This window comes from Mercenaria mercenaria, chromosome 9, assembly GCF_021730395.1.
Source record: "Mercenaria mercenaria strain notata chromosome 9, MADL_Memer_1, whole genome shotgun sequence".
NCBI lineage: Eukaryota > Metazoa > Mollusca > Bivalvia > Venerida > Veneridae > Mercenaria > Mercenaria mercenaria.
In genome coordinates this window covers 42,622,529-42,647,606 of record NC_069369.1, presented here as the reverse complement: position 1 = coordinate 42,647,606, position 25,078 = coordinate 42,622,529, and the positions used below count along the sequence as shown (strand labels likewise).

The 25,078-nt window shown below is 35.7% G+C and overlaps 1 protein-coding gene across 1 annotated transcript in view; it reads left to right on the top strand.

The window, feature by feature from the left end:
- LOC123546994 (adhesion G protein-coupled receptor L2-like) overlaps positions 1-25,078 on the top strand; it is a 448,877-nt gene that overhangs the window by 21,661 nt on the left and 402,138 nt on the right. The window contains exon 5 of the mRNA XM_053550531.1: positions 19,701-19,855. Coding sequence (XP_053406506.1) covers positions 19,701-19,855 — 155 coding nt within the window. The remainder of the gene's footprint in view (positions 1-19,700; positions 19,856-25,078) is intronic.

The following is a 25,078-nucleotide window of genomic DNA, read 5'->3' as shown; positions in this document are numbered from 1 at the left end:
TACCCACGTAATGGCGGGATATACTATTAGCAGAACAGAACAGAACAGAACAGAACAGAACTTTATTCATAATAATATGACTTGAACATAAGAAGTTCCTCGTCATCATAGCTGTATACAGCATGCAGGAATAAGGAATATACGTACAATGAGAATGAAAATATGTACAGACATCAATGATAAAAATAATAGCAAATATAATAGCAAACATACATGGACTAGGCGATCAAATTCGTACTAAATATTTCATAGAAAAACAGTGCAGTGCAATATGTTTCAATACAAGTGGTTTCAATCATGCGAATAATTTAAATTATCATTTCTCATTTTAAACGATTTATTACAAAATATAGCCAACCTATTTCAAATTTTCAAATTAGATGTGTTTAAAAGTTATATGAATTTAACATACTTGGATGGTTGTTATAGTAACATGGTTTATACCTTTTTCTTAACTCAGAATAAACAAGCCATGCATGTTCTTTAAAGTACAAGTTGATATTCATCTTCCAAATCGTTGTGTTCACATAAAGTATATTTTCTTTCAGATCTCAATATTTTTCTATGTCTACCAGTTTCAATGTTTAAATGATGAGACGACATTCTTAATTTGGCAATACTTTTTCGTAGTTTAACACAATTCATTTTATTTAGGTATTCAGACATTCCAAATGTCAACTGAAGTTCTTTAAACAAACAAAGAGAAGATTTGTTACGCATGTCTTTTCTCCAGTTCCTGATGTACAGATAAATAATCTTGTTCGTAATATTGGAATAAACATTTTGGTATCAACTGATTCTGGATATACATCATTTAAAGAGCACAGAGCACCACAACACACAGCCTAAGAGCCACGCATTTGCAAAGTAGGCCCGCAACAAAAAGAAGCTGTAACGGAAAAATATCATAGATGGGTTGCTTCAAAAATCCAACAAGTAGATTTTAATTTTATGCAAATTATAGAAAAAGGGGGAGGAAAGGGTAAGTGGAACAAGGATGAATATTCAAAAGGGAATGCTACGTTCCTGAGTCAAGTTACCCTACAACGTAAACCACAGCAGCGCATACACTCCCGTACAAAAGACAAACACACACACACACCTAACTTAAATAGATAAACAGACAAGTAAGATATAACAACACTGTAGGGCACCGCCCAAGACACACACACACGCACACACATAAGCAGGAAAAAAACGACAATCGGGCATCGCCTAAGGATTCCGGCAGTCAAAATTAAGGTGGGCACGATAACTTACTCATCATAGTAAAAGAGGAGGGGATTGGAAAGTAAAGGAGCGCAAATGCAACAGGGAAAGGATGGGAGGGTGCATTAGGGGGAGTGAGGAGAAAGAGGAAAGAAATGCTAACAACAAACGAGACAACGTATGCAACACAAACTACAAGATGGACAGAAAACAAGTTGAAAATAGGGGCACCGCCTTGGAACGGTCAGACCCTATATAAAGGAAACTGGGGGGTTAAACGCATTTAGGGCATGCCAACCTCGCACTTACCTTATTTTCAACAAGTTAGACAACACAATGTAAATAAAATCATTCCCCGCTGAGAAAGGCTCTAACATTAGTGAAATATACCAATCATATTTAGTAAAACATAAAAAATATGGTAAATCTAAGGTATAATTACACCAATGTACTCAACAAGTTGTCTAAGGTCAGAGCACCAAGAGCCTAACTTTTAAGGGCACGAAGACAAAATTTCACTCCCTCCGTCCGTTTTATGTAGGATTTAGGAGAAAAGCATCATGGAGTCTTACACTTTATTAGTCATCGCACCATCAAATAGGAAAAGTAGCGATTAACTGTAGAGGGGTCAATCACCAAAACAGCACTGCATACAGTGCTTCACATTTTCGCATTGTATCCTCTTTTGATAAACTTTTTAACACATTTTACAAATATCTGATAACAATAAGGACTAATAATTGTCCGAATTTTATAAATTACATCTCCATAGTATTACGGGTGTGTAAGAACAAGTTGTTAAAGTGTTTTAAGGTTAGTATTATATTTCTTTAACAGTTCGGACAATCTGTAGTAAAATTTACTGAAAGCTTTCCGTAGCGTATGATAACGGTAACCCTGTTGTAATAATTTTTGGTGATATGAAGATATCTATCATTAAAATCCTCTAACTTTGAGCAAGTTCTTGCAAAACGACTAAGTTGTGAAATATAGACACCACATGATGTTGCTGGAGGGATATCTTCATCAAGGTGGGGGAAGTTGACAATCGTCTCTTCTATCAAATCTTTTCGTTTCTAGATCATTATTCACAAACGTTAAATGACGCTTCTAAATCTGAATAGTCTTGTTAAGCTTTAACTCTTTTGGGTAAATGTGTTTCACCATTTCTGAAAAATATTTAAAATATCATCAAGATACCTCGTGATTCCATTAAAAGCTTCAATAATTTCAGATTGTGTTTCAGTGGACAAAGTAAGCATGAAATCTCGTTCATAACTACGAAAGACCCGTGGTGACATTTCAGCTTCATTATTTCACGCTCACTGCTTCATGATTTCCACTTCATGAATTCATGAATTCACGATTTCTACTTCCTGATATCACGATTTCCACTTCACAAATTCACGATTTCACGATAAACTTAAAGAATTCATGAATTCACGATTTCATATTAAACTTCACGATTTCACGATTTCCACTTCAAGAATTCATGATTTCACGGTTTCTGCTTCCTGATTTCACAAATTCACACTAAAACTTCAAGATTTCACGATTTCCACTTCACGATTTCACGATTTCATGATTTCATAGCAGTACAATTTTAACTTCTCGCAACTTTATTAGTCACATGACTAGTGTATGACGTAGAAAAAAAAATGGGTAATATTCGTTACATGTAAGATGGCGTGTTATATATTTGCACAACTAGGCTTTGGTACTGAAAGTGGAAACTGGCCGAAAATGCCTCAACTGATGAGGAAATAGACTTACAAACAATACTTTTAGAAAGCATTATTGCTTTAAATGTGAAATTGATCCAGTCCCTTTTTTCTGTTTTAGAATCTTTGTTAGATATTAAATGAAAAGCGAGGCATCTTATTCACATGTAAGCTATTTCCACCTGCTGTGTAAATGGTATGCAAACTGAGGTGATCAAGAGCATGGCCTTACCACGAGGCCCATTTAAAACGTAAAAATGCGGCTTAGATGTTTTACTACATTACAGGCGTGGAAAGGATATACATACAAAATATAAATTTAATCCATGTAAACATTCTTTTTTTAAATAAACAGAAACTAATGTGTCTACGGACGGAAAGACGGATTCCAAAATGACGGAAAGACGGATGGACAACTGCAAGGCTTAATGCCTCGTCGCAATAAATGGCGGGGGCATAATAAACATACCCATTTTGGAATTGTCTAAAAAAGTTTAGCTACTTGGGCATCTTATTGTATTCAGTACTACATCAGTCTATTAGTGCTGAAAGTATCCAATACTGTGTTGGTACAGGCACCAATATCCCTCGCCAACCTCCACACAGACGTATGCAGGAGTATAAACTCATCCTCGGTAACCCAGGCCATTCATTACGTATACACTTCATTGAATGGAGAGTTACGGAATTGATTGGCCAACTGGAAATAGTGAAATCAAAAAATCATGAAATCATGAAGTTTTATGGTGAAATCGTGAATTCGTGAAGTGGAAATCCTGAAATCGTGAAGTTTAATCGTGAAATAAAGAAATCGTGAAGTTTGATTGTGAATTCGTGAAATCAAGAAATTGTGAAGTTTAATAGTGAATTAGTGAAATCAAGAAATAGTGAAATCGAGAAGTTTAATGGTGAAATCGTGAATTCTTGAAATCAAGAAATCGTGAAGTTTAATGGTGAAATTGTGAAATCGTGAATTCTTGAAATCAAGAAATCGTGAAGTTTAATGGTGAAATTGTGAATTCGTGAAGTCGAAATCGTGAAATCAAGAAATCGTGAAGTGTTATGGTTAAATTGAGAAATCGTGAATTTGTAAAGTGGAAATCGTGAAATCAGGAAGTAGAAATCGTGAATTCGTGAATTCATGAAGTGGAAATCGTGAAATCACGAAGTAGAAAGCGTGAAATAATGATGTTGAAATGTCACCACGGGTCTTTCGTACATAACAGTATAAGAATAAATCAGCAATGAGTGGGGCCAGTTAGTTCCCATCGGGATACCAATTTGTATTGCCAAATTTGATAAATATTTATCTAAAAGAAACCTTAGAGCTTCACAAACTTGATCACAACTCCATAGGGCGTATCTCTTAAATTTACTTTTAGAAAAGAATGCTCTTGTTTCATTACATGCCGGATAATTAACGTTTTCTCTTGCAAATGTTTTCTCAATTTAAGCTACTAGTTTTTCTTTAATAACATTATGTGGTAAATTAGTATAAATGGTAGAAAAGTCATAAGTACTTATAGTTGAACATTTAAAGTGTTTGTTTATTAGCTTTTTGATAACATCTCCAGAGTTCTTGATGGACCAAAACAGATTAATCCCCGAGTTCTCATATACCTTGGAGCAATACTTCTGTACGTAGTCTTTTATTGCAGTAAGACAAGAAGTCAAAAGTAGAGAAATATTTTTGTAGTGCATAAGGTTGAATTTGCAATGAATTGAGCTTTATATGGAGTTTTGTGTAGTTTAGGGATCAAGTAAAGAGTAGGGAGCTTCATCTGATTGTCGTCAAGTGCGACATTAAGATTTATACATTGATCTACAAGACTTTTTACAATATTATTCTCATCTTGTAGCGATAACTGATAAGTTTTCGTATGTTTCAGTTCATTTTGTAATATTTCTGTACAGTAAATGCGTCATATAATAATAATATTATTAAAAGCTTTGTCTGCAGGAGTTAAAACAAAATTCGTGTGTAACTTAGATAAAGCTTTCTTTAAATGTCGAAGTTAAAACTTGGGTTTAGGAGGTAATAAGTAAGGGTTTGATTCATAAAATTTTACTCGAGTTTTATGATTTTAAAAATATTATTTTTCCATTCAGTAAGAGCGTTCGGGTCTGCATTTTCTTTCCGACACCATTTTTAGCATAGTCATCAACAGACTGAGTTATTTCAGAGAGACATTTTTCAAAGTTAATAGACGAAGGAATGCTATATTTTGGACCTTTAGAGAATCAAAGACGTAGCTTCGTAAAATTGATGTGTACGTATATTTAATTGCACTTCTCATTTTTTATGTCGTTCCCACGAGATACTAACTCGAGGGAACGACTTAGTATGTCGTGGTAACGAGTTACTAAGACGTGGGAACGACATAAAAAAAGAGAAGTGCAATTTTTTTTTTTAAAGTATTGCATTGAAAAAAGAGAAGCGCAATAAAAAAAGAGTAGTGTAATAAAAAGAAAATAGTGCACTAAAAAAAAGAGTAGTGCATGCTAGCTATGTCGAGGGAACGACTTACTAACTCGTAGGAACGAGATAGCTATGTCGTGATTAAATTATTGTTGTAAAGTGCAGTGTACAAATTCTTGAAATAAATGTTTTACTTTAGAAGCCCAGATGACCACATTTTTGTCTCTATCAGTATCATATCTATGTGAACTGAATACAGTTGCTAACAAACTGTATTACTTTTCTCTTAATATAATTTCAAATAACATCTAACTATTCTTATTTGGCTAATTACAAACAATGGGAATCTGCCGGTTTCGCCATACAATGCGGCTTTCCATGTTAACATTTTTACATTGAGTAACCATTTTAAAAAAATTCTGTGTACCCTTTCTAACTGTTCAGTTTTTGTAAAAGCCTCTAATTCACTCGAATAGTTAAGAATGGATGCTACAAAGGTATCAAATAGATTAAACATTATTTTGGTAGGCATTTCTAATGATCTTGTGACTGAAAATAGTGAGCTCGTCACTTTTAATGCTTTTCTGGACAATGTCTTTGTGGCATTCATAAATGACCCGCCACTGGAAAAAACAATACCGGTGTAACGGTCAGTTTTTTCCCCAGTCAGTTTTTTCCCCGGGGAAAAAACTGACTAGTTATAAAGATGATAAAGTCAACCACCTTGGAATTATTCGATTATTCGATTGCAATCGGTTATTTATATGATTGAACACATCATCTAATAGCAACCACTTACAACACCAAACTGGTGTAAACAAAAACAAAATTGGTAAAAATTCTGTATAAATAAATGACTTACATTTATCTGTATAACAAAATATTTATCCAAAATTACTAGGGAAGAGGGTGTTTTTGACGCATGCTCACTGTCAACACATAAAGGCCTGACATTGGGTCACTTTTCATTATTTGATCCGGAATGACTGTTGCAGCATTTTTGGGAAAGTTTCAATATAATATTATGAGGAAAATTTTGTATTAAAATGACAAAGTGATCGAATTTATCATCAGTCAACGTTCGTACAGTCTCCATTTGACATACCCCTTTCAGGGCCTCACTTCATGTGAGTTTGCTTACTAAATATAAATTTTAATTACAGTAAAGTTTTCAGCAAATGTTAAGCTTTATTTTGATACCAACCATTGATAAAAATTTGCAGAAATAAAAAAGTTACAGGTAAAAAGCCTCATTTTCTGTCCAGGTTTATCATCAGTACCAGTATGTGGGGTATTTTTAAAATTTGATTTTCCTACCCTTTGCCCAACCAAGATAGAGTTATTTTAGCATAAGCTATTTAAGGAATAATTTATAGCAAAACCGTATTTTAACACTGTTTATACACAGTGGGTGGTTATACGTCGGGCTTAATAATTTCACATTATTTACACAATCGGGCGGTTATGCGTCGGTCGTACGAAATAATTTCACTCCGTCTGCACCCTTGTGAAATTATTGTACCCCCCGACAACAAAGTTGTAAGAGGGGGTATACTGGTTTCAGGTTGTCTGTCTGTAGACGCAATCTTGTGCGCACCATCTCTCCTTATCCCCTTGACAGAATTTAATGAAACTTCACACAAGTGATCAGTACCAACAATAGTTGTGCATGGGGCATGTTAGGTTCTTTTAGAAAAAAATTTGCAGAGTTATGTGTGTGTGTGTTCGGGTTTAACGTCTTTTTCAACAATTTTTCAGTCATATAAACGACGGTGTCTACTTGTAGCAGTGAGCACAATGCCCAACTTTATAGTGCTGCCTCACTGGAATATCACGCCGTAGACACGTGGCATGATACCCCTCCCAGTCACATTATACTGACACCGGGCTGACCAGTCCTAGCACTATCTCCTTAATGCTGAGCGCCAAGCGAGGAAGCTGCTAGTACCATTTTTTACGTCTTTGGTATGACGCGGCGGGGGATCGAACCCACGACCTCCCGCACTCTGCAGAGTTATGGGACTTTGTTTTTTTTTGTTACTATACTATATACATAGACACATTCTTGTGCGCATCATCTCTCCTCATCCCCATGACACAATTTAATGAAACTTCACACAAGTGATCAGTACCAACAGTAGTTGTGCATGGGGCATGTTAGGTTCTTTTAGAAAAAAAATTTGCAGAGTTATGGGACTTTGTTTTTTTGTTACTATACTATATACATAGACACATTCTTGTGCGCATCATCTCTCCTCATCCCCATGACACAATTTAATGAAACTTCACACAAGTGATCAGTAACAACAGTAGTTGTGCATGGGGCATGTTAGGTTCTTTCAGCGACAAAAATTGCAGAGTTATGGGACTTTGTTTCTTGTTAACATACTATGTACATACAGTCTGCATATGCAATCTTGTGCGTGCCTAATCTACCAAAACCTTGCACACAATTTAATGAAACTTTACACAAGTGATCAGTACCTGCAACCCTAGTTGTGCATGGTGCATGTTACATTCTTTTAGATAAATATTCTGCATAGTTATGGGACTTTGTTTTTTCTTACTATACTGTATACACTTGTATACCATCACCATGTCCAGTTTTAGGCAAGAGTACATAACTCCATCAAGGATTTTGGCTGAATTATGACCCCTTTTAACTTATAAATTTTGGTTAAGTTTTTCCTACCAGTTCACATTTTGTGTAAAGTGTTTGACATTATGGCTTTTATCACTTGTTTATTATAACAGTCTCTATCTGTAGGCAAGAGTACATAACTCTTCAACTATTTTGGCTGAATTATGGCCCTTTTTTAATCCCCCGCCGTGGCGGAGGGATTATAGGAATGGTCTGTGTCCGTCCTTCCGTCCGTCCGTCCTTCCGTCTGTAACAAAATCGTGTCCGGTCCATATCTCCTAAACCCCTTGAAGGATTTTCATGAAACTTGGGTCAAATGATCACCTCATCAAGACGATGTGCAGAACCCATGAGTCAGCCATGCTGGCTCAAGGTCAAGGTCACAACTCAAGGTCAAAGGTTTGAGCCTTCCATTTTGTGTCCACTCTATATCTCTTAAACCCCTTGAAGGAATTTTATAAAACTTGGGTCAAATGATCACCTCATCAAGATGATGTGCAGAACCCATGAGTCAGTCATGCCGGCTCAAGGTCAAGGTCACAACTTAAGGTCAAAGGTTTGAACCTTCCATTTTGTGTCCGCTCTATATCTCCTAAACCCCTTGAAGGATTTTCATCAAACTTGGGTCAAACGATCACCTCATCAAGGCAATGTGCAGAACTTATGAGTCAGCCATGACGGCTCAAGGTCAAGGTCACAACTGAAGGTCAAAGGTTTGAGCCTTCCATTTGGTGTCCACTCTGTATCTCCTTAACCCCTTGAAGGATTTTCATCAAACTTGGGTCAAATGATCACCTCATCAAGAACTCATGAGTCAGCCATGTCAACTCAAGGTCAAAGTCACAACTGAAGGTCAAAGGTTTCAGCTCTGTATCTCCTAAACCCCTTGAAGGATTTTCATGAAACTTTGGTCAAATGATCACCTCATCAAGACATTGTGCAGAATTCATGAGTCAGCCATGTCAGTTCAAGGTCAAGGTCACAGCTAAAATCAAAGGTTTTACCCTTTCACTATCCATAGCAGTGGCGTGGGATTTAGCTGTCTTTCAGACTGCCTTGTTGACTTGGAAATTGGTACTATTTTTGTACAAGTCAACGTTTTGTCAAAACTATTTGACATGTGGCTTTGAAACTTTGAACACTTGCTCATCATCATTATTTCCATCTGTAGGCAAGAGTACATAACTCTGTCTAGTATGTTGGCTGAATTATGGCCCTTTTTGGACTTGGAAATTGGTTCAGTTGTCGTACAAGTCAACGTTTTGTCAAAGCTACTTGACATGTGGCTTTGAAACTTTGAACACTTGTTTATTGTCATGATCTCCATCTGTAGGCAAGAGTACATAACTCTGTTAACTATTTTGGCTGAATTATGGCCCTTTTTGGACATGGAAATCAGTTAAGCTTTTCATACCAGCTGTTTGTCCATATTGAATCCAAACAGAAACAAAAGAAAAGGAAAATGATGCTGACTTTGAAATTTTCTTTAAAGTAACTAGACCCAAAATTCATATTTGAAAACATGAACAAATACTACATATAGCTTAAAGTGAGCAACATTTTATTACATTTTTCATATTTTTTGTTAGAAAGGACGGGATATGATAAGATATGCGAAATGGCCCCCTAAATAATTAGAATATGAAAACTCCATAATTGAAATTTTAACGGTCTAAAACAAAAAATCATAATCGTTAAAACTATGACTTTTAAAAACTTCAAAACAAAGTTATTTGTACGACTCAGACCTTTAAAATAGTCGAGGTCCGTGACTTTTACCATTTTTACACACAATTTACACACTACATGCTCGATTTTCATTGTGAGCCGGACGTGGTGTCAAGCTGAAGTTTTGCTGAGAAAATAAGGTTACTAAAATATACATTTTCAGAAAAAAATCAGCTTGACACCCGCTCCGGCTCATATTGAATTTCCACTTTTTTGGCAATTTTTAGCCTCACTTTTCTTTGAAGGAAACGGGATAACGTGCTCATCTCTAAGCAACCGAGCATCAAACAGATATGCGAGAGTTTTGTTCTAATCATGAAACTGATAACTAAAAGTTGTTTTTATAAGAAAATTAAATGTTTAGAGCTGAGTTTAATACAAAAGTGAAACTGAAACTAGATCTAGACATTCTAATGATCAGTTACGTGTTTTAGATCTACGTGAACTGTATTTCGGGATTATATTCAAGTTGATTTTGTTTATGCGGCATTTTTAAAGAAAGAATAAAGTGTAATTAAAGTTGTTTAAAAATAAAATTGTTATTGTTTACATTTAATGTTATAGAGACAAGAAAGATAACTCATGCACACTGTAACTAGTAGACACATGTAGATAGTTCTTTTATGTAAAAAATATGACGTAGTTTGTACATAAGTCTCTGTGACGCAATCAGTATGCACGACGGCTGAAAAGAAATTTTATGCCTGGTGTCAGTGGTATGCGAGATCGATTCCCAACAGATCCTGTAAAACTTTTTTTCTGGCAAAAACTTTGATAATTGCAAACCATATTTAGATTTTAGATTTTTAGCCGCGAGTTAAAATATTTAAATCATTTAACCGCATTATTTCTATAATTATTCAATTATTCTTTTACTGTATGTCTGTGATAAAGTTATAAACATGTGTTTTTATACTTCCTTTTTATGACGTATGAAAAATAGTAAGTGAACAACTCAGAATTGTTTCATCAATTTTAGAATACTCTGTTTCATCGCCGTACGAAGTTTCATAAATAAATGTATGTTGAGTCAATTAATGTCACTGACATGTCATTTCCGGTGTGAAATATTTTATTTTATGAATAAAAGATAAAATCTCTATAGATTCTATAACCATTTTAAAAACAAAAAAGCTAAGCTATATTTGTGTTTAAAGAATATCTAAAATATCGAAAGACGCGTTATTTTATTATTGTTTTTAATAATCTATTGTAGGTTGATTGTGATTTGTTTTGTTTAGCGGTTTAAAGCCGTTTTTCAACAGTAACGGACAATTTACTTAACCAGAGTTCCTGGATTCCGTACCAGTAAAAACCTGTTCTCCACAAGTAATTGTCAACTTCCCCACATGATTATGAGATGGAGGACGAGTGATTATAGTCACAATACCCCTTATCAAATCGTCACGGAGAAGAAAAACCATGCCCGGGGATCGCACTCGCGATCCTGCGATCTGCAAATCTGCGGTGGCCTTATTGAGCTTGTGAAGCAAGTTCTACAACTATGAATCAATTTCGACATTTCATTCCTGATGAATCCATCATCAGGGTACTGATGAATCCATCATCAGGGTAGGAGCAGAGAAACCAGTTTCCCTTTTAATGACAAGCATCCAAGCAAAGGAGCTACTGGTAATATTTCTCACGTCTTTGGTATGACGGGGCAGGAGATCAAACCCAATACCACCCCCCGCCCCACCGGAGTCGAAGCGGACCCGGACTAGCTAGGCTCTCTGCACTGTTAATGAATACGCTTTTGAAATGAAGGCACATATGCAGGTGTTATATTTTCTCTCTCTCTTTTCTAGAATAACTGTAATGATTTAAAAAAAAACAAAAAAAGGAGGAATATATATACATGTAGTTAAGGTATCACAGAGGGAGACGTGGATGTTTTTGTCATACTAAAACGTGCGCACGTATTAATTACTTTGTACTCTCGTAATATCTATTACTTCCGCACGTAATAAGAATTATGTTAAGTGCGCACGTAATAGTATAAAAAATCGATGTAACTCATTGCAGAGTTGGACCGGTCTTCTGCACATGCCCGAAAGTGATTATCAGTTGTAGCGCACGGCAAAAAAATGCATATTTTTGCATGTCCGCACGTATTTAGTGTATAATATGCATATTATACTGACTAAAGGTTAGGGTTAGCATCACCATGGTTACAAAATATATACATTTAAGATATTTTTCGTTCAAATTTAGTTAATCCGGTATATACCGGAGTCTGTAATTTATACCGGCGCTCCAAGTCTGCATTGAGTCACAGTCATAAAAAATACCTCTGCACACATATCACTCGGCATGATTGATTTGTTTGTTTGTTTTGGGTTTAACGCCGTTTTTTCAACAGTATTTCAGTCATGTAACAGCGGGCAGTTAACCAAACCAGTATTCCTGGATTCTGTACCAGTACAAACCTGTTCTCCGCAAGTAACTGCCAACTTCCCCACATGAATCAGAGGTGGAGGACTAATGATTTCAGACACAATGTTGTTTATCAAATAGTCACGGAGAACATACGCCCTGCCAGAGGATCGAACTCGCGACCCTGAGATCCGTGGACCAACGCTCTTACCTATTGAGCTAAGCGGGCGGGCTCGTCATGATTGAAAACTTACTATAGAGATCCCTTATTAGCTATTATGTGGGCACGTGCATAGCTGTTTCTTAGACTAATACTTGCGTACTGAGCAACTATACCAGTTCTCTTTCGCTGCAGCCGTTTTGTCTTGAATTTGTCTGTCTTTCTATCTGAGGAAAGGAAAAGCGGTAATCCAGAGGAAAGTCGGGGCATCTGCTTCTCATTGTGCAACCATGACCTATTGTTATTTTGTAAACAATTTATACCTACCGCTCTAATGAATTCAGTGTTTAATACTATTAGAATAAAATGAAATGTCTTCATGCGCGCATACAAATGTTACTACTTGGGTATATCCCAGGTCGTCTTGTAAACTGATTTTAATATAAACGCAATATATAATATAAATGCAACAATTGTAATTGGAATATTACATAATGGAGTAAAATAAAAAAAAATTCTTTCATCTATAACCAAAAATCTTTTGCAGGAAATCGGAAGCATTTTACGTTACATATATAAGGGCATTTTTGCGGGAAACTGCACGTGCCTTTCATGTCACTCCTTCCGTAACGATCTCCCTTACAGAAGCAAGCCTCTGTGGCGTACATGCTGCGTATTTGCTGTGTATATGCTGCGAACACAGTAGTACGCCAGAGGGGTACATTTTACATACACCGCATGCCGCGTACATGCCGCGTACTATTTCGACGAGTACACAGCATGTACGCAGGAGGTCACTAGTACACTTCAAGTACGCAGCACAGACTCTGAAAATTTAAGGAGTACACTGCATGTACGCAGGAGGGACTTGTACAAGAAAATAGTACACTGCATGTACACCGCAGATACTTTGAAATTTGTGCAGTACACTTCATATACGTGGGAAAGAATTGTACAATTTCTTTTGGCATTTATACTTAGTTTTTTTTTTATAAGTTAAAGTCTGAAGTAAACTTCATATACACGGGAGGGACTTGTTCATTTTCTTTTGCCGCTCATATATTTTCAGAACGTTTTTGGCTAATTGCGCTCGCCCCATTGGAAAAAATCAATCCAAAATTTTTTGGTGTGCTACTTTTTACGGACATAAAAGGTATAAATGCTTATATAATTCCAGTCCTAGATTGTTCTCGGATGGATTTTAATCAAAATAAATACATACTACGCACACATCGTCTATAATAAATCATAACACTTATATTTAGTTGCATTAAAGTTGTTTCCCCTTGATGCAGTTACGCCATTTTCTTCAAATGTTTACCAAATTACATGCTACAAAAATTGACTTATTTCATTGAAAATTGGATGAAGAAAAGCATACTAATTTATTTGATAACATCAATCTACATTATTTTGGTAAGGGTAAATACTTATTGATGCATGTCACTTATCTTTTTTCTGGTTTTTTTTTCTGTCCAAATGATCAGCATTTGCATACGAAAGTTGGTGGGGTAAGGACTTTACATTATCACAGCAGTTTCGCCACAAGAGTACACAGCATGTATGCAGCAGGAGTACACAGCATGTACACCGCAGGACTCGGGCCAGGAGTACACAGCATGTACGCCGCAGGGGTAGTACACCGGAGGCTCATTTGCATGTGAAAAGTGTATGTGCCGCGTACATGCTGCGTACTATTTCCTGCATACTAAATTCCTCCAGCGTACATCCTGTGTACTATGTAGTCCACAGCATGTATGCAGCAAGTAGTATGCGGCAGAGCTCATTTGCATGTCAAAAGTGTACTACAAACGTACTATCGGTGTATGTGCTGTGTATATCCTGCGTACTATTTAAAGCCCTTGATTTCAGTACACATCATGTACACATCATATACGCTGTATGTACACAGCAAGAGTACGCAGCAGGCCTTTTTCTTCTGTAAGGGAGCTTACATACGCTAATGTATATTTCATGCTTCTCATATCGATATTATAGTTTCGTGTCAAAGGAAACGTTTTTGATTAAATTAAGTTGAATAAACTACATAGATATGCTTTCATAGTTGTAATACCGATCTAACTCGGTTCCGGTGACATTTCTGCGGGTACGTGTTTTAATTATGTGGTAAGGATTTAGTAATATTCAACTCGTATATTATTTATTCAAGTAAAATGAACACCTATGTAGTTTTTTCAACTTACTTGATGAAGATACTTCATTACATATTTAAATAAAAAATCACCGAAAATATGAAAAAATGGAAACTTGTAAGACAAAGTCCTGCCTCCTGATTTATTCGACGAAGGTTTTGTTTTATACGAATGTCACACAACAAGAAGAACATTCCGTATATGAAACAAAAACAAAACACTAAATATGTTAGGAGATATAGAAGTAAAAAAATTTTATTTTAAAAAGTTAATATTTCATCAAGTATTTGAAATAACTCGCTAAATTACTATAAATTCAGAAAAATGCAAAACTGTTTCTATGTTGCTATGGTAACGCATATGAAATGAAAGTTTTGAATTTTAGTTTTAGAAATTTTCTTGATACAAAATAAAACAAAACAGACATAATAGTTAGAGAATAAGCCAATGTAGATGTATAAAATAAAAAATTCTTATTTCTTACAACAGTTTTCGGTCGTCCTTGCATGAAAGAGTTATCTCCCTTGTTTTTGCACGATCATTCTGTCTTAGAATACAAAATAAAAATTCGTTTCAAGAAGTTGGATCACTGTGTTTTGTGACCACATACAATTTATAGGGTTCAGCAATAATAACTAAAATATATTGCAAAATAGTTTTCTATACCCCCATTCTAAATGATCAAATATCTTTTCAGCGGAAGTCTTCGATAGATGTAATAATCAATTATTTTTGGTTCATTACCGACGTCTGGTCATTATATCTTGGTGGATTTTGAAAAATATAGTTAATTACCAATGGAATGGTGTTGTTTTACATGCATATTTAGTGGGGGCCATTTTTGGTCCTTATCATATCCCATCCTTTATTTAGGGAACTGAAAGGCTCATTACAGAAGTTAGATGCCTATTGGAAATGCACAATATTACTTTTATGAAATTTTGTAATTACCTCCCCTCAATACAAAAGTATGTAAGAAGCGGTCTATTTCTTTTGATTTCCACGTAATTCCTAGTTTTACAGTCGCATTTGATATAAATTGGAATATTTCAACTACTTGAAATAAAAGGTAAGCTTTAAAACAATTTTTAGCTTCAGAATTTGTCTATTTTCAGTCTATCTTGGTTGCGCAACTAATATAGACAAAGGGAGGTAAAATGATTTTATAAACTTGCATTTTTGATTAATTTTGGCAAAATATGCACTTTACTTTTCAATGAAAATCTTTGACATTATTAATATATAGTGCTTAAATTCATATTATTCCTTAGGCAAAATATGTTTATTTAGTTTTTACTATTAATGTTAAAATAATGCCTTCTTGGTTGGGCAACCAGGATAGGAAAATCAAATTTTAGAAATACTTCCAGTGAAAATCTGATGTGTATAAGTAAGATCTTGGTGAACACAAATAAGTGTAATTGATCAGGTGGTTATGTTTTGTTGACCAAAATTTGTATAATAGGATACACCTGGCAATGGGATAAAGGTTTCACCTGTGAAGAAGCACTCTCTGGCCCTACAAAAAACATTAAAATGCAATTGAAAGTTACTCATTCTATATCATTGATCAAATGTTATTTTTCTGTATTTGATAACAGTGACCTTGACAAGACCTACATTAACTGAAACAAAAAAGGTCCCTATGAAAGCTGGTTTGGTCTGCTTACCTCATTCCTAACTGAACTTACAGTGAGAAAACCACTTTTCTATTTTTCAGTAACCATGATCTTGACCTTTACCTTAGCAACCCAAACTACATTTTAAGACATGCAAGCTTCCTAGAGTCCAAGTTTGGATGCAATACCCTATATTCCTTACTGAACTTATTGAACAGAAACAGTTTTCTATTTTTAGCAACAGCAGCCTTTACCTTGAACCCACTGACCAAAACGCATACTGTACATCAGTCTTTAAGAACGATATGTATCTACTAAGCTTGGTCACAATATACCATAGCAAAAATGGACCTTAAAGGTGGTTAATCAGAACCAACTGGTCACTTACACTTATTTAGGGTCACCTGGTTCTTAAAAATTAATACATGTCAGATTTTCACTGGAAGTATTTCCAAAATTCTAACCAACCATGGAGATAGCATTATTTTAGCATTGGTATAAATTAAATAAACATATTTTGCATAAGGATTAATATGAATATATGCCCTACTGTATAAAATTTGTCAAAGATTTGCATTGATATTGGTGCATATTTTGCCAAAATTAATTAGTAAATTATTATTACCTCCCTTGCCTCAGTTGCGCAACCAAGATAGATTAAAAATAGAAGAATTCCAAAGATGCATGCTGTTTTGAAACTTGCTTTCTCTTTTAGTTTGTTGAAATATCCCATTTATCTATCAAATGCAAGTGTAAAACTGGAAATCATATTGAAATCAAAAGAAATAGTCCAATTTTTAAAATCTTTTATATTAAAGGGTGGTAATTACAAATAATAAAATACACATTTCCAGTAGTGATTTAACTCTATATAATAGGTCTTTTGTTCCTTAAATAAATCTCTAGCAGAATTAATATTATGAAAACTGAAAAATGTCATGAAATGTTGGTCAAATGTGATTGGCCGCCTTTAAATTTAAAAGACATTAAATTTGCAAAGAAATGCCATATATTGTAAGCATAAGTACTTATAGGGCCATAACTAATGTTCTCTTGGAACCTTGCATGGCAACATTATCATCGTGTTTAATTGAAATCCTTCAAATCATGTCTGAGATATTACTTTGGGCGGACATGAAATGGAATAATTTGACACTATTTATGTGAAAAAAAGTACAAAGGGTCATATAATATTATCTAGCTTTTTCTTTTCAAGTAATCAGTCTGATACTTGCAGGGTAGCCTGGCTTCCTGGCTGCATGTTTTTTTTTATATAAGTACTGCAAGCAAAATAAGAAAATCTTTAGCCTCTAAAATAGCACATTTTATTTGATGGCTGAACCATGTTCGGAGCCAGGGACAATAAAAAAAGTCAATGTAGAAACAACCTGCTGAAGTTACTTCCCTCTTAATGAGTAAACATATGTACGTAAATAAGAACAAACATAGGGACGGGAGCCAGTCTACTTGCAGGTCTGCATGACATATACAGATACATTTATATTATTCAATTTCGAACGAAAAACAGCAATAGACTTCTGAGTTTTTATGCCCCCGGCATCTACTGATGCGGGAGGCATATAGTGATTGTCCTGTCTGTCCATCCGTCCGTTCGTCCGTCTGTCCATTTGTCCGTCCGTACGAGGTTAACCAAATGGGACCATTTCGTCTAGCATCAATACCCCTAACTAGAATGACTTGATACTAATGCAGATGTAACCTGTGACCATTCCTCATCTTCAGACATCACCTGACCTCAGTTTGACCTTGACCTTGAACTTGACCTCGTTTTGGACTTAGGTTGCTTTGTATCGACAAGGATGCCACCGCGGGCATCAAGCGTTTATTGAACGCAGCTCCTTGTTTTTCAATAATTTTAATTTTTCACTGCAAGCGCTTTCAGTTGTACATATATTCAGGCAGTTACATTTTGAAATACATGTATATATATATACAGTACATCAAGACATATAATACTACAGTACATCAAAAAACATTCGGTAACTTTGCAATAGTGTGATAATACAAAAGAGTTGGACTACAAGTTTTACCAACATTAGATATCAGTCTGTCCCTGGGTGTCAAACTAATGTTAGATTAAACTAAATGGCGGATTTTTGTTTGAACTGGAATAGAAAAATAGTGCTTAACAAAATATAATTTTCAGATATTTTACATATATAGTAGAAGAGTTAAGATAACAAGCTATTTAAATGGAAGAAAAAGAGAGAGAAAAACAACCGAAAAGAAAAACAATATACACAATCAAACGCAAAATGATTCAATGCAACCTCATCACACCTCACACCCAGTCCAACTCAAGAGTTCTCAAATCAAATATAAAGTCAAATGATTCAGGAGGCAGTGCTAGAGAATTTATATATGTTTGTACATCTAAAAACAAAGGTTTGGTCTCCTCATCAGTTAGTGAATCAATTCCGTGAAGTAATTCATGAGTACTAAGTGAATGGAATCTACAAGTATTGATAAGTAACAAGCGACGAGCATTGGCATAATGGCGACATTTAAAAAATAAATGTCCCGCATCTTCAATACAATGTCCACAAGAGCAATCAGGATAGTCTTGTAAATGGTTATAAAAAAGATCATTGTTTAAGTTGTTACATCGATTTCATTTTTCCCAAAGCTCATCTGACAGGTCAGAGAGATTGTAGAAATGTTCTTCAGAGAGGGCAAACAAAGACAACAAAACTACAATTATACATACAGTGCTTTAGGGTATATAAAATAAATGTAGTAGTTTCTTCTTGTATTCCAGAAGGAAAGTGCCTATTCTTTTCAAAACATTCAACTTTTAATGAAAATTGATGTGTTTTATCCCTCCTTGCCACTGTTCACATATGCACTGATTTAGTGTTTACAGGATAGTTTTTCTATAACTAGTTATAAAAAGCACAGTCATGTAATCAAACTTTCCGAGGTTTTTTCACTATAAATGAGAACAAGAGCTGTCTGTAAGACAGCCAATGCTCAACTATTCAAATTGTCCCAGAAGCAGGAATATTACCTTAAATGTTAAAATATCTATAGAGTTTCAAACCAATATCTGCATTAATTTTGGAGATAGTAAGTTGCATGCAAAACTTTAATCAGGATTTTCTAAGTTCAAAATGGGGCATAATTTGGCCAAAAATTCAAGTCAGAGTTATGGGACTTGACCTAGTGAGGTTGGTAATTGACCTAGAAAAAGGAAAAATAAGTTTCAAAGCTATATGCCTTTAAATGATAGCTATATGTACTTGCATGCAAAACTTTAACCAAGATGTGATGCAGACGTCAACGCCAGGGTGAGTAAAATAGCTAGACTATTCTTTGAATAGACTATTCTTTGAATAGTCGAGCTAAGAAAAATGTACTCTTTTCAAAAACATTCAGCTTTTTAAATTTCTGTCAAATACTTTTCACTCACTGACGTTTTTTTTACATATACACTGATTAAGTCAGTACTGGATAGCTTTGATTTTCATATGATGACATTTGAAAAATAACACAAGAAGCAAACATTTGAAATGTATGTCAGAATGTCTGTCTGCAAGCCATTAAAAGAATAAGATGAAACTTTATACAATAATGTAAAACTTTCCAACCTATCGTCTATGTGACCCAAATAATAATTGTAGATAATTATTGGCTTGTGAAAATTTCCATTTCAGGGCCTGTGTTTGTGCGCCCCGATCCAGATCAGTTAGACGAAAATCATATAATCAATTTACCAGAAACTGCGAAAGGAGGAGAAGTAGTAGTGTGGCTGTCAGCCAGTGATCCAGACACGGCCACCGCATTGTTCACGTATAGTATGGAGAAGTCAGTGAGTATGAGTTTTAATGCCCAGGAATATTTTACATAATACAAATTTCAACAAACAAATTTTCACTTAAATGCTTTAAGATGTATTGTATTAACTACCACAAATATGCCTCAAACTTTCCATAAGCTTTAAAAACAAGGCAGTCTGAAAGACAGCTAAATCCCCCGCCACTGCTATGGATAGTGAACGGGTAAACCTTTGATTTTAGCTGTGACCTTGACCTTGAACTGACATGACTGACTCATGAATTCTGCACAACATCTTGATGAGGTGATCATTTGACCGAAGTTTCATGAAAATCCTTCAAGGGGTTTAGGAGATACAGAGCTGAAACCTTTGACCTTCAGTTGTGACCTTGACCTTGAGTTGACATGGCTGACTCATGAGTTCTTGATGAGGTGATCATTTGACCCAAGTTTGATGAAAATCCTTCAAGGGGTTCAGGAGATACAGAGTGGACACAAAATGGAAGGCTCAAACCTTTGACCCTTAGTTGTGACCTTGACCTTGAGCTGGCATGGTTGACTCATAATTTCTGCACATCGTTTTGATGAGGTAATCATTTTACCCAAGTTTTGTAAAATTCCTTCAAGGGGTTTAGGAGATATAGAGCGGACATGAAATGGAAGGCTCAAACCTTTGACCTTCAGTTGTGACCTTGACCTTGAGCTGACATGGCTGACTCATGGGTTCTGCACATCGCCTTGATGAGGTGATCGTTTTACCCAAGTTTGATGAAAATCCTTCAAGGAGTTTAGAAGATATAGAGCGGACACAAAATGGAAGGCTCAAACCTTTGACCCTAAGTTGTGACCTTGACCTTGAGCTGGCATGACTGACTCATGGGTTCTGCACATCGTCTTGATGAGGTGATCATTTGACCCAAGTTTGATAAAATTCCTTCAAGGGGTTTAGGAGATATAGAGCGGACACAAAATGGAAGGCTCAAACCTTTGACCTTGAGTTGTGACCTTGACCTTGAGCCGACAAGGCTGACCCATGGGTTCTGCACATCGTCTTGATGAGGTGATCATTTGACCCAAGTTTCATGAAAATCCTTCAAGGAGTTTAGAAGATATAGAGCGGACACAAAATGGAAGGCTCAAAACCTTTGACCCTAAGTTGTGACCTTGACCTTGAGCCAGCAAGGCTGACTCATGGATTCTGCACATCGTCTTGATGAGGTGATCATTTGACCCAAGTTTTATAAAATTCCTTCAAGGGGTTTAGGAGATATAGAGCGGACACAAAATGGCAGGCTCAAACCTTTGACCTTGAGTTGTGACCTTGACCTTGAACCGACAAGGCTGACTCATGGGTTCTGCACATCGTCTTGATGAGGTGATCATTTGACCCAAGTTTCATGAAAATTCTTCAAGGGGTTTAGGAGATATGGACCGGACACGATTTTGTTACGGACGGAAGGACGGACGGACTGAGACCATTCCTATAATCCCTCCGCCACGGCGGGGGATTAATAATTGCAAGAGGTGTGTTCTTGCCAAAAATTGTTTTATGTGATACGTTATTTTTCAGTAGTATCTTCATTTACGTTTAACCATATCATTAAAACTTTTTACAATATACTCTATATCTGTAGATTTCTTACAGAAATATTTAAATTATTTACTGAACAGCTACATTGCTATACAAATTGTCCCCTTAATTCCAGAGTGACGTAAGTCCATGTCTCTATGACTGTATGATGGTGAATTTGTGGCCTTGTCACTAAGTACTAACATAAACAGGCTAAATTTAAGTTCAACAAGGCTGTACATAGTGTAAAGTCATTGACACTCAAATCTTTAAACGTCGTTTCCCAAAACTATGGAAAAGCTAGTTATGGCATTGTGGAAATAAGGCGGCGAAATGTCACACTGGCCACAGTTTTTGCAGAGGTGGTGGTTCCAACGCTGCAATGGTAAAGGATTTGTTGCAGACAGAGTGAATAAATTTGGTTAGGTGAATATATTTCAACTGACATTGGTAAGTTTTCCAATGAATTTCAAGTTTGGCTGGAAACAGTTAGTGAGACAGTGCGTCATAGTGTAAGTATGACACCATCAAACAACAACAGGCATATAAAATAAACAACCAAAAAAGATTTCATTATAGAGGGTGATGGATACAATTGTAATGCATTATGTTGTATCTGATTCTTTTAATGTCACTCACTATGGGCAGCAATTCTTTTCTGGGGATTTTGACAGGGATGCTACCATTACATCACTTTTACACCAGATAGCTGTAGTATTACTCAACGTTTATAAATAGTATATATCGTTACATGACTCGTTATACAAATCCCTGGTCCACAGTTAGTGCTACACACCAGTTTATCTTCATCATATGCTTACTGGGCTGATAAGTAAAAAAATCAAAGCCTTGAAATGTCTGATGGTTGCGGGTTTTTGGTAGATTTATTTTCTGTTTAAATGCCAGTCTATGAATATACATGAATGAGAAACAAATACAAATTTAATGTGCCTCATATCTAAGATGAACTCTGTCTGACCCAGCTTGTGATGTAACCATGGGCTGGAATACCTTATCATTGATAGATCTTATATAATCTAAATGGTCACTGTGAGTGGGTTGAATAAGAACTGCTTGTTCATTGATAATTCATCCACACTGTTCATGAATGGGACTATTTTGTGTAGCACATGAACATCGTTTGGAGGTCTAACAACTGCTTGCTTGTATTTTATACAAAATTTAAACAAATTTACTTAATTGACTCAAGATGAAGTGAAAAATCTCATCATTGAATTGAATACTATGTCTTCAGAGTTAGATATTTTGCCAACACATATACTGAAATCACATGTAGATGAACTTCTCTCTAGTATCACTAAATTGGTGAATCTCTCATTACAACAAGGTGTTTTCCCTTTCATTGTATAAAAATAGGCGTTTAATCAAATTATTCAGTTTCAGTTTCAGAGCTTAGATATTTAGTATGTGGCATGCTCTACCAAGATTGTTCAAATTATGATCCTGGGGTCAATATATGCCACGCCCAGTGGGACCCTTGTTTTACATTGACTTATTTAGGAAAAATCTTTAAAAATCTTGTCCAGAACCATAGACCTTAGACATTTGGTATTTAGTATTGTCTAGTGGTCAACTATCAAATTTGTTCAAATTATGACACTGGGATCAAAATTGACTGGTGTAATATCTCGTTCCTTTCAAAAACTGGCCAGATCGCATCATGGGTTCAAGAGTTATGGCCCCATAAAGGGCCAAAATTTGTTATTTTTGGCTTGTGATCATAGAGACCACATTTTCCAATCAACTTTAATCAAACTTGCACACAACTTGTATTGGCATAATATCTCAGTTCCTTTCGAAAACTGGCCAGATCCCATTATAGGTTCCAGAGTTATGCCCCCTTGCTATTTTGGCTTTTGGAACCATATAGACTTCATTTATGGTTTGATTTGATACAAACTTGTAAAATATTTTCAACAACAATAAATCTTGGATTCCATGATGAATCTGTCGGATCCAATCATAGGTTCCGTAGTTACGGACCCTGATTGACCCCTGAAAGGCCAAAATTCGTTAATTTTTACCTTGTGAACACGATAGAAGTGACATTTTATATTTGACTTTAACCACACTTACACACAACCTAAATCACAATAAGATCTTGGTTCCTTTCGAAAATGGGCTAGATTCCATCATGGGTTCTAGAGTTACTGCCCCTGAAAGGGGCAATATTTTCTGTTTTGGCCCTTCAGCCATTTAGAGGTTTCATATTCATATATGCTTTGATTTGATACAAACTTGCATAGAATGATTATCTTGATGGTTTCTAGGCCTGCATCGAAACTGGGTTATGTCGGGTCAAAAACTAGGTCATCAGGTCAAATCAAAGGAAAAGATTGTTAAAAATCTACAAGCCACATTTATGACCCTATCTTCATGAAACTTGGTCAGAATGTTTATCTTGATGATTTCTAGGCCAAGTTCGAAACTGGGTCATATGGGTTCAAAAACTAGGTCACCCGTTCAAATCAAAGGAAAAGCTTGTTAACACTCTTGAAGCCACATTTATGACCCTATCTTCATGAAACTTGGTCAGAATGTTTGTCTTGATGATTCCTAGGCTAAGTTCAAAACTGGATCATATGGGATCAAAAACTAGGTCACCCAGTCAAATCAAAGAAAAAGCTTGTTAACACTCTTGTACATTTGATGTGCATTGAACTTGGTCAGAATGTTTGTCTGCATGAAATATTGGATGAATTTTTATCTGGGTCATGTGGGGTCAAAAACTAGGCCACCAGGTCAGATTAAAGAATAAGCTTGTTTACAGTCAAGAGGCCACATTTTTGGTCCAATCTTAATGAAAATTGGTCAGAATATTTATCTCCATGAAATCACTAGGTAAAACATGTTTACACTGTTATTAGGTGTTAGTCAGGTGAGCGACCTAGGGCCATCTTGGCCCTCTTGTTATATTTTTGACTTATTAGCCGCAGTAAGCTTGTGTTGAACTGTAGACTAGTCTTATACCGTCATCCTACGAATATAAGAAGCACACTTTTTTACGAGATTCTGGTCTCGAAGGACCGATGCATGCCATATATGGGGATAGAAAAAGACCAAACATTTCCCCCGACTCAAAAATTAAGAAAATCGATCTTTGTTTACCCCGCATACCTCTATATTGAAGAGAATTCAAGGGGAGTAAATACCAGTGACTCGGGCATAGCTAATAGCCAGTATCGGGACCCGGCGTCTTAAATTACTTTTGTATAAAATGTAAAATTTAGAGCTCGCGTAAAAAAAGATAAATAAATGCTGTTTTTCATTAAAATATATTTTACAACGCATTTCTGTAAATGATCATTAAGTTTTTAACAAGACCTGTGTAAAACTTTTCACACATTTTGCATTAAAATACTTGAAACTCCTTATCAGGTAGCCCGGAAATCGATTATCTAATCTTCAAACATAATTTTGATAATTGTCTATAATCCTCTTGTTCATCAAGAAATTCATGCCCGAGGCATTACTTATCTTACACCTACTGTCACAATCTGCAAACAATTAACCGTTAAATCATACCCGGAGGCAATAATTATTGTAAACACGTGCATGCGAGATTTTAGACTGATCCAATATGATCATAGTCGCTGATCCATAATGTTCAAAACAATTTGCAAACCAGTCTTAAAATTACTTCATTGTACCGCCACATGCCATAGT